The sequence below is a fragment of the Corvus hawaiiensis genome, chromosome 21 (assembly GCF_020740725.1).
Source record: "Corvus hawaiiensis isolate bCorHaw1 chromosome 21, bCorHaw1.pri.cur, whole genome shotgun sequence".
Lineage (NCBI taxonomy): Eukaryota > Metazoa > Chordata > Aves > Passeriformes > Corvidae > Corvus > Corvus hawaiiensis.
Window position 1 is genome coordinate 2,078,464 of NC_063233.1, and position 11,126 is coordinate 2,089,589.

The following is an 11,126-nucleotide window of genomic DNA, read 5'->3' on the forward strand; positions in this document are numbered from 1 at the left end:
TCAGTCAATTGTGCTACCAAACCAAAATCTTTGCTCCTCTGGCACATAATGGACAGCAAGATTCAGGCTGTCCATTTAGGCTCTTCAAAGGAAGAGTTTAATACAGAATAACATCAACACCGAAAATAAATCTATGTTAGAAGTCTAATACCATTTTTGTTCATAGGCTGCAATGTGTTTTATGAAGAAAAAGCAATTACACTCGTCAGTACGAAGTGCAACGTGATAGATGTGCATTTGGACATGCCCACTAATTGCCAACATCCCATAGAGAAATAAAGGTTAAAGAATATCCAGGAATCATTTACAGTCCTCACAACTCATACTAATATAGAATTCAACCTTGGAACTCTTATCAAATTTAACAGTCTTTACAATCCGGTATGCAACGCCTGTGTGTGTAATACGTGCTTCTGCATAGACCTTGTCTCTGTGGACGGACCTTGTACGAAAGCAGCAGAGGTCACTACTGTGGCCTCTTCCAAAAAGGATGAAAGATCCAAACTCTCCACACGAGAGGAAGAAAAGTGTGAGGAAGAAAAGCAATGATACCTCACGGAACAGTTGTTCCATCCTCACTTTAAACTACACACGAGGCCGGGGCAGCTGGAACTTTCCTCGCTGCTCCCCTCGGGAGGGGATGCCCGGGGCTCACTCACCTCAGGCGATGGCTGCCTGCCGGGCCGGTCGCACACTCCGTGCCGTCCCCTCCTGCCTTCCCTGCCTTCCCAGCCTTCCCAGCCCTGCCTGCTGCCCGTCCGCCGCCCCCCGAGCCCGGCGCTGCGCTCTCCCGCCACGGCGCTCCCCTCACGCCCTCCGCGGCCGTGGAGCCCCCTGGCGGCGGGGGCGGTGGCGCGCGGCCACACCCCGCGCGCGCGGGCGGGGCGGGGGAGGCGCGTGGCGGCGGCGCTGAGGCGGCGCTGAGGGAGGCGCGGGGGGACGGCGGTGGCTGCGGAGGAGCGCGGAGGTGGCTCTGAGGGGACGCGGAACGGGCTCTGAGGCGCCTCTGAGGGGACGCGGGGACCATGGCAGACCACGAAGCGGGGTACCCGGCCAAGTCCCGGCGGGCGCCAGGTAACTGCCGCAGGGGGAGCGGGCAGGGGGCTGTCCCCAAACGGCCCCGCAGCGGCCGCTCCTCGCGGGCTCCGTGTACGGGCGCCTTCGTGTCTCTCTCTCCGCTTTTTTGTTTCGGTTTCAATCATTGCTGTATTTAGTCTCGGAGAAAAGTTTGGCGATGCTTCACCGAAGTTAAGCCCGCGGGAGGAGCGAGGAGCGGTCGTGCCTCGCCCCCCGGGCAGCCTCCGCTTCCCTGAGCCCCGGCTGCCGAGCGGTCACCGGCGGCCCCGGAGCGACCCCAGCCCCGGGGTCGTTCCGAGCCCGCTGCCCCGGCTATCGGGGAGCGCTGAGCCCCCAGCCCCAGTTAACAGGGGATGCCGAGCCCGCTGCCCCGGAAAACGGGGATCTGAGTCCCCAGCCCCGGCTGATGGGGGATGCTGAACCCGCTGCCCCGGTTAACGGGAGATGCTGAGTCCCCAGTCCCGGTTAATGGGGGATGCTGAACCCGCTGCCCCGGTTAACGGGGGATGATGAGCCTCAGGCCTGGCTAACGGGGGCTGACCCTGCTGCCCCTTCGGGTAACGGGGCCGCAGGTGGTGATTCCCGGCAGGTCCTCACACGGGCCTCGGGAACGTGTCAGAGCATCATCACGAGCTGCCCCGGTGGCGTAACTCGGGTCGGTTTCTTTGTCGTGTGGTTTCCTTCCCTGTGCGGCAACTCAGATCACTAACGGGAAAACTATGCAAATAATGATAAGCAGAGTTAACAGAAGTAACCCCTGGGGCGCTGCACCAGTAAACGAGAACAAGGAGGACTTAGGGATTGGTTTTTGACGCTACTGTGGCTTTTCACCGCAGCCAAATCCTGTATAGGTGTGACTGCAGGAAGTGGTAGAAGTCCTCAGGTGGGGCAATGAGTTGTGCTGAATTTTTACTTCTTGGCATCGTTACAGATGTGGGTTTTGGCCTTCCAGTTAGGAGGTGTGAGTGTGTGACGTGGGTCAGGACATTTTAGAGCTGATGCACTGAGATAGCACAACTGACAGTTTCACTCACTGGAAGCTGGAATGTTTTCCTTTTACTTCCATTGTTCAGAAACAATGGAAAAGTCATTATTTATTTTATGCCTTTCTCGTTTGCAACCGGAGAAGGAAATGTATTTATATGTTGCTTTGTGTACGAAGCCTTTGGCTGGGTAATTTGAGTTGTTGTGTAAATAACTGTGGATCTCTTTGGGCCTCATGCCCAATGGCACATGCTGGTTCTGGTATCCTTGGAGAGGATCTGTATTTCATGCTGTAACTCTGTTAGTTATTAATACCTTGCTATGGTCACGTTGGTTCCAATCTTGTCTCTGCGAGCCTTTCCCGAACATGCTGCTGAGGTGGTTTCTCCTGCAGCTCGCATGTGATCACAATAAAGGATGGGGTAAATGGCATTAGACGTAGGTTTGGTTATTAGATGTCGTAATTTTGGCTATTTCCCATGTGAAATGCTCTGAGAAGCACCTCTGAAGACATCTAGTTCACATTGAAATTGGCGGTTTGTTTTCAGTCAGGGCACACTTTTGCTGTTTGACAGCAATATGCTTGTTTGGATTGTGGAGTCTTTTCAGAAGAAAATAAATCACAAATGAAGCGTGTGCCACACCTCAAGGGTAATGAAAACTTTACACTTTCACCTTAGCCTCCAGCACTAAGTGTATATTATAAATTATTAATACAGTTTGATGATCCAAGTGATAATTTCTTGCTAAACTAATGGTAACTGTTCCAGTCAGCCTTAAAGGCATTGAAGCCTGATTCAATTACGTTTTTTATTTTTTTAATAGTCTTTCTCCTTGTGGTTTACTTCTTAAAGAGGTTGCTCAAGAACTTTTGCTTTTTTTTCATTGCCTGCCTTGATTTGCCCACCACAGCAGGCTATAAATCCAAGTTTTGGGCTAACCTGCCTTTTCGCTCAGGAGAAAATTCCAGTGGGATGTTTAGGGATACTGTCACCATCACTTAGTGTGGGATAAAGTCTTTATTTTCAGCCTCTGGGGTGGGCAGGGATAGGAATCACCTGCAGGAGCTTTAGTGTTACCTCTGTACCACCTCTGTCAGTCCCACTCGAGTGCTTTGAACTGGCTGCTCTCAGGATCCAGTGTCAATGAGCCTCACTGAGAAATCGAGCAAGAATTGCCTATTGATGAAGTTGTCCAGTGATGCCATGTGCCATGATGAGATGGTTCAGAACTAGCTCATTCCACAAATGCCAGGCATGTTTCTTGTATTTCATACAGTTTTCCATGAGACAGCATCTCTCTCCCTTCTTGTATTGTGAAATACACCCCATCGTGGGACACTGGTGCTAAATAAATCCTCTTTGCAGTCTTGAAATTTTACATCATTTGAGGTGTGACTTCTACACGAAATTCAGTTTGTCCAGGGTAGGAATGTGATGTTTGTGAGTGCTGAGTGCCACCCTGGGACATCCCTGCTTGGCAGCAGGCTCCTGGCAACCCATTAAGAGTCTTAGCTGGGAGGATAAGAAACTTCCTGTAGCTCTGTGAATGCCTCCCAATCCACATTTTGTCATGGCTTTAACTGGGTAGCATTTGAAACCACCAGCTCGTTATTTGATCCCAGAGACACCTTCAGCTGCTGTCTTCTGACACAGAAGTAAGGCATGAGGAGTTTCTGGCCAAGAAATTCTTTATGGAGGCTTTATTTCACATCCAGCTAATCTTATACCTCATCTTATCCAACTTCCCAGGTCCAACAGGTCTGAGAATTGTGGTTTTCTTAGATCTGCACCTGACGGTTGGAACAGAACCCAAATTCTAATCATGCTGTCCCAGAGCTGGCAGGCTGCGGGGTATTAGCGTTTTACTCCTTAAGGGAGGTTCCTCTGCCTTCTCAGAAAACAAAGGAACAGGATTTCCACTGCAGCCTGTGAGTCCCTCTATTAGAAAAACCTGGGGAAGAGAAAAGTGTTTGAGAATTGAAACTTAAATGTTGGTACACTTCTGCAAAAATGCTACTGGGACAGCATTCTGCCCTCAGCTATCTTGCACAGCTTTGAGAGACTGGTGAAAATCAAAGCAGAATTTGGCTTTTGATTTCTGAACTAAACCTAATGCATTTGGCTGGAGGAGTAGTGCTAACAGAGACTTATTTCAAGAAATAGTCAACATAAATATGCAATTTAGGCACTTTAACAGGCACTCTTGGGGTTAAAATAGTGACAATTTCTGCTCTTTTGTAGATGATGCTGATACTGGCCTTGGTGTGTGTGGATGGATCCTGGTGATCACCTCACTTGTTTTCACTGTTCTGACATTTCCTGTCTCGATATGGATGTGCATAAAGGTAAAATCGTTCACTGCTAAGTTGGATTAAAACTTTAAGCAATGCAGAGTGGCTATTATTGTTCTCAATTGGATTTACTTGTTCTAAACACAAATTAATCCAACTCTGTTCTTTCTTGAGCTATAGCAGACAGTAGATAGCAGACCCCAGCACTTCAGTGCATTCATCTTCAAACCAAAAATTAAAGTGCTATTACAATATTTGGTCAAAATAATTCCTGCATTAACATCTTTACTACATCTGCCCAGTTGTCATTAGTAAATAAACTCATTTGAAGGATCAGAATAATTGCAAGAACCCATAACTACTCTTAGAGAACTGATATTTTATTTTTTTAAGGAGATCTCTTTGTGTATATCACATCTAAATATGAAGTATGTAAATATGCATCTGTAATTATGTACATAGATGTGGTTGCATGTGACACATTTGAAGACACAAACTGTCATCTGTGGTCACTCTGAGGTTGATCTTTGCAGTTTCCAGACAGGAGTTTTTCCTCCTGGCTTGGCTGATGTGTAGCATCAGAATTGGAGCTGGAAAAATCCCTGCTGGGTCATAAATACTGCACTTTGTTGTGGTGTTGCCAGGATATTCCTGATGGCTGCTGCTGGTGCTTGGACCTGCCCAGGTGCCGTCCTGTTGAGAGTCTGAGGAATATTTCTTGTGGACTATTGTCCTGATTTTTCCTTTTGCTCTTTGCTTTTTGACATTAAAGTTTAGGCTAAAATTCTCAAAAGCAGCCAGCAGAGAAATGTGTGTTAAATTTGAGAGTCAAGACTGTCTTAGACTGGTGTGTACCTAATTTGGAATCCATCATGTGACTTCTGGAAACCCCTGCATGACATCCAACAATCTGTTACAGATTATCAAGGAATATGAGCGGGCCATCATCTTCAGACTTGGACGCATCCTAAAAGGGGGAGCAAAGGGACCAGGTATGTCCTGCACAGCAATTTGTTCTAATTAGTCATCAGCAAAACAGTAATTGTGTAGAGACATTGCATTAAAGTGGCAAGTGGATTTCTCAAGAATTCTGTAACTTCCAGTAAGAGGATATGTTACAACAGGAATTGGACTTCATGAGCCTCGTGGGTCTCTTCCAGCTCAGAATGTTCTGATTCATACTGTGGACTGAGAGGGCAGCAAACTTAATTTTACCCTCTCAAAGCTCTCCTTTGTTAATGTATGATCTGCAGGCAGAATCAAAAGCACTAAATGCAAAGGGAGGAATAATGGCATTGAATGGGTTATTTGAAAAAAGAAGTTTGAGGTATCAGTTCAACCAAATGAGTCTGGAAGCCCTGATGTCCTTCAAAAGTAACAGAAGCCAGTAGAGTATTTGATAGTTTTGAGAAGTTGCCTGTGTATATTAGAAACTCTGAGATCTGGAAGAATGTTATTTTCAGCTGTTTCTCCTGCTGCTCAGAGTGACAGAAAGGGGCAATAGCTTCTTGCTTCGTTTTCACCCAGGCTTTGCAATATTCCACATTGCTGTAAAGCTGAAGAATCTCAGTGAGCCACCAGAACAGAAGGAAGGGGGTTGATGCTTGCCAGAATTAGGCCCCACAAGTAACTATGTGGGGGACATTTTTAAAAGTAGCTGTTAACAGTTCTGGGGTTGGTTTTTTTCAAATGTTAAAAATCTCTAAGTAAGTGATACCCTGATAAATTGAAGTTTCTCAGCATGTGTTTTTGAAAATCTTACCTTGGTTTGGAAGCCAGTACCAAGTGTTGTGCTGCTGAGCTCCTCACAAAGAGCTGCACAGCCACAACAGTTGGATGTCAGTTTATTGCAGTAACAAGTTTCATCTGCTTTAATGACCCATTTTCACATCTTCTTGAATGGATTTCTTGGCACAGGTTTGTTTTTCGTCCTGCCTTGCACAGACAGCTTCATCAAAGTTGATATGAGAACCATCTCTTTTGATATCCCTCCTCAGGAGGTGAGTTTGCATTTGCCTTTGCATCTACTAAAGTACTTGCAGAATTTAGTGCACTTTGGTTTTCCTTCTCCCCTCTCAGTATTGGGTAACACGCTGTTTAAATACAGATTAGAGGTGCAATGTATTGTGAAGAATACGTGTATCCTTTAGAAATGTCATCCAGTAAGAGAAGAGCACTGAAAGAAAACAGATGATGCTCTGAGGACCAAATGAGCTAATTGAATACTGCCTGAGAGCTGGAATGGGAGGGGTTTGGAACAAAAGCTGCTGGGCTTCATACAACATTCCCTAATTGCTTCTGTGAAATCTGGAAGATTTCCAGGCGCAGCAGTGACCTGTCCTGTGCCAATTTATCTACATGTATAAACTGGCTCAAGTAATGGGATGAAATTGGTATATACATCAAATGCTATTTATAGCAGCTGGGGGAATGAGTGGTCAGCTCCCTTTGCTGGGTTTTTGTGCATGTGGCTTCTGTGCCCTGCCCTGCACAGGAACATGAAGAAGGTGGTACCACTCATGGCAGGTCCTAAAGAACAAAAAAATTACTTTGATTTCTAGTCTGATTTTCCTTGGACATCATAGCTTTGTAGCAGAATATCTCCAGAGCATTAGGCCAGCTGAACTCAGTGCTGCCAACTCCATAGATAAAAAAAGAAAAAAACCCAACTGTCCCTCTAAAAATAAGTTAGTGAACAATTGTATCCTGATGGTTATAACTGTATCCCTCATGTATCTGTGTATTTTGCAAGGCAGAGATGCTTCATGCAGCCTGTGTCGTGCCTCTGTTTCCTGTCAGATCCGTTCATGGGTTTGTTGCTCATCGTTAGTTGTAGATTGAGACAAATGGCAGCTGTCTTGGTACACTCTAAAGGGTAATTGGGAGAAACCTAATCACTGGCAGGCAGAATGTGCTTGCAGCTGCTGATGTGCCATTAGTGAGGCCATCAGTAATCCGGTTTTTCTTTTGACTTGATTAAATTACGCTTATGGATTTAGGTTTGTTTGTGTTCTGTACATAGAGGCAGAAATCCAGTTTTATTTGTACAATATGATTTCTGTGCATGTTACTCATTCTTGAGCTTTTGTGTTACGAAAAGCCTGCTAAAAGAGGTAGTTTGGGAAGGGACAGGGCAGGTAAGCCTTGGAGGTTGAGTAACTCACAAGTCCCTCTCTCCTGTCAAGTAACACAACAGTAATTGTGTACCATGGAACAAGGGCAGCTCTGGGCATGGCCCTGGTTCTCTGAGCTCCCCTGTGCAGTGCCACCCTTCTGTCCCAGGAGGCTGCAGTTCTGCAGCACAGTCCCCATGGCCCTGCTGTCAGGCTGCCTCACGCAGCCCTGGTATAACCTCACTGAAAGGCAGCACGGAGACCTGCCTGGGTGTGATTCCTTGCCAGAATCACTGGTTAAACCTTCCCAGGTGAAGACAAATTTCAGAGTAAAAAATTTCTGCTTTTTTTCCTTTTCCTGTCACTGGTAAGACTTGCAGATCCCTCTGTGAATTCGAGGAAGTGAGTTAAAAATAACATTGGGGCAAAGCTAATGGAATGTATTTTTCACTGAGAAGTTTCTAATTCCATATTTAGTCTCAGCTTTGTAGAGCTGTACTGGGAGGTTAGAGAACACTGGGACACATTCACATGCAGCATATGTGTATGAGGACTTTTGTTTTCAAGACAGTGGAAAACCAGGACTTGGTGTAGTAAAACAAATACGTGATTGTCATAATAATTAACCTTGTATTTATGGAATATTCTGTACTTTCCCCACTGCTTTTCAGATCCTGACCAAGGACTCAGTGACAGTTAACGTGGATGGAGTGGTTTATTACAGGGTGCAGAATGCCACCCTGGCCGTGGCAAACATCACCAACGCCGACTCAGCCACCCGGCTCCTGGCACAGACCACCCTGAGGAATGTCCTGGGCACCAAAAACCTCTCTGAGATCCTGTCTGATCGTGAGGAAATTGCACACAGCATGCAGGTATGAGCAGTTTGGAGCAATCCATCAAACAGCAGGTTAAGCAGCAATCCCATGGATAACTGAAAGGTGTGGATTTATTTCACCTCTAAGTGATAAGTTGTGATTTGGAGCTGTAGGCAAAGCTAAGATCTCTTGGGAGGCCACTCTGTAAAATAAGAGTGAGGAACTAAAGGAGTAATGGCCAGTGGGGCTAGTAAGTGGCAACAAGGGATACAGGAGAGGAGGGCTTCCCTGAATCCTTGTGTCAGTACTTCGCTGTTGAAGGAATTCTGTGCCACAGAATTCTTTCAATATATTAATCAAGCTCTAGGGGTTTTTGTTAGTTTGAAACAGTTGTGCTCTTACAGCTATCAAATCATGCTAGAAATATGAAAGCCTTGAAAATCTGAGAATTTGAGGATAATTCATTTGGTTTATTGGTCATTGTTCAAATTTGGGCATTAGTTTGAGCCAGGTGCATGGCCTCACCTACCTGTCCTGCCTTCTGCAGGTCACACTTGATGATGCAACAGACGATTGGGGCATTAAGGTGGAACGTGTGGAGATCAAGGATGTGAAGTTACCTGTCCAGCTGCAGAGAGCCATGGCTGCAGAAGCAGAGGCTGCCCGGGAGGCGAGAGCCAAGGTAATGACAGCAGCCCGGGGGCTGGATTCGGGTTTTCCCCAGTAAGAAATACACCGTTCCCTCTCAAGCCCTTGTAGATACAAAAAAGTACAGCTTGAAGTGTTTTCAGCTGTGGGGAGTGCCTCTGGTTTTGAGAGGCAGTGCTGGAAGAAGCACAAAAGCTTTTGAAGGTAGAATAAATCCTTGCATTGCATTCTCAAGACCTGATGCCAGATTTTGTGATCCTGCATTCTGGATGGGAGGAAAGCAGGCATTGGGGCCTGGAGAGCAACCAGGAGTGGCTTGTGCTTGGTGAAAGCATGTGCCTAGGGCAGGTCACTTACCAGAGCACTGGGCAGTGGTTTTGGTACCTGCCTTAGCGCTGAAATCACCCTGTGGATTCCCTGTCCTTGCTGTGCAGGATGAATTCAGTTCCGCTGGTTTTGCCTCCCCAGGTGATCGCGGCCGAGGGGGAGATGAACGCGTCCAGGGCCCTGAAGGAGGCGTCCATGGTGATCACGGAGTCTCCCGCTGCTCTCCAGCTCCGGTACCTGCAGACCTTGACCACCATCGCTGCCGAGAAGAATTCCACCATCGTCTTCCCCCTGCCCATAAACATCCTGCAGGGCCTCCTAGGTGGGAAAGAGTAGGGAGGGTGGGAGGGGTGAGCTCGGGGTCAGCCCACGTTTGCAGCACTGAATTCCCTGTGTAGTGTAGCTTGTGGCGGTGTTAGCAAAGTGGGTTTGCTGAGGAACCTTTTTGTTTTACTGAGTGTGTTATAGAACTTGTATGTAATGTTTGTGAATGTGGACAATTGCAATATTTGAAGTTGAAAACCTCTCAGAAGGAGTACAAGCAGGTTGTGATCTTAAATAAGATTTATCCATACTGCCCTGGATGGGACACCACTAATCCAAAACCTCCTTTTCAAACAGAATAGAAAACCAGGTTGTGGTAGAGATGATCCAACATTTGGAACTATTCCTTCTACAAAATGGGTCTGTAGCCCTGCAAGGGAAGTGGAATAGTGTCCTGGAGACTCCTGAAAATCAGGCTCATGCTCTCTAAACCAGTCCCCATTCATGAGAAGGAGTTATTAGTGGAACTTCCTGTCTGTTCTGCCACCTAGGAATGGCACAACCATGCCGTAGTTATGGATACAACGTGCTTGTGGTCACTGATGGGCTGCTGTTGTTACAGGGCTGTGTCTGCATAGTTATGCTGCTTCAAAGCACTGAAAAGGCTCCACCTGTATCTGTTTCTCTTAAAAATAATTTTTAAAAGCCAAAGTGCTGCATTTTATCCAGGTCTAAAACCTTATTTCTCTAAGAAGTAAGATGTCTGTAACGAGCAGGGAGGGGTGGTGTTAACAGAAGATGCTGCACTGGTGCTTCACCTGTTGGTGCTGCTCTGTGCAGACCTGGAGTGGTTGTTGAGTCAGTAAGGCCTTACACTTCATCCCCAAAGCAGGTGAGCCTCAGCTCACATAACCCAAGCTGTTAAACCTCCTGGTTTGTACCTCTGTAGTAGATGTAATTACAGATTAAAATGAGAAGAATTGGAGTTTGCCTAGGGGGAGGCTCTCCAGGCTGCCACCAACACTGAGTCTAGCATCTTAAAATTCTGGGAGGTGGCAATGAAACAGAACAGCCAAGATCAATGATGTAAGTGCCCTTCTCCCACTGGCCAGCATAAACTCCATAAGTTGTTTTTTATGCCCTTTCTGCTCCGATCAGCTCTGTATTTACCGGTGGTTTAGGCCTGGTTACCTGTGCCTCGACACGCTGTGCCTTTGTCACTGGCAGGAGATGCCCAAGTGCTGTTGCTTTTCTGCCTGTCTGCTGGGCAGGTTTTCCTCTGCATCACCAAAGCAATATACTCCGTGTTTGTCAGGGTGGCAGCTCATGTAAGCTGAGCTTAACTTCTGGCTGGGAGGGGGGGAATCAGTTAACAAAGCTGGAATAATTAGCTTTGCTGTACTCAGGACCTTGGATTGGGAAACAGAGCAACTGCATAGCTCCAGGTTAATCCTTAGGGAAGATGAGTCTCTGTAACTCCTGCTGTTGCTGCTGCAGGTGCCACCCCAGTGAATTCTTGTTGACACCACAAGCTGCTTTTTGCTCTCATCCTGAATAAAAAACATGCTGTTTACTAATGAGTGACTTTCTGAAAGAGTAAAA

General features: G+C 46.7%; 1 protein-coding gene across 1 annotated transcript; it reads left to right on the plus strand.

The window, feature by feature from the left end:
• Positions 1–921: 921 nt before the first annotated feature.
• Positions 922–11,101, plus strand: STOM (stomatin). The gene is made up of 7 exons (XM_048325330.1): positions 922–1,074; positions 4,305–4,408; positions 5,274–5,346; positions 6,272–6,354; positions 8,139–8,342; positions 8,833–8,967; positions 9,402–11,101. Exons 1-7 carry the CDS (start codon positions 1,026–1,028, stop codon positions 9,594–9,596), a joined length of 843 nt encoding a protein of 280 aa, XP_048181287.1. The 5' UTR covers positions 922–1,025; the 3' UTR covers positions 9,597–11,101.
• The last annotated feature ends 25 nt before the right edge of the window (positions 11,102–11,126 follow it).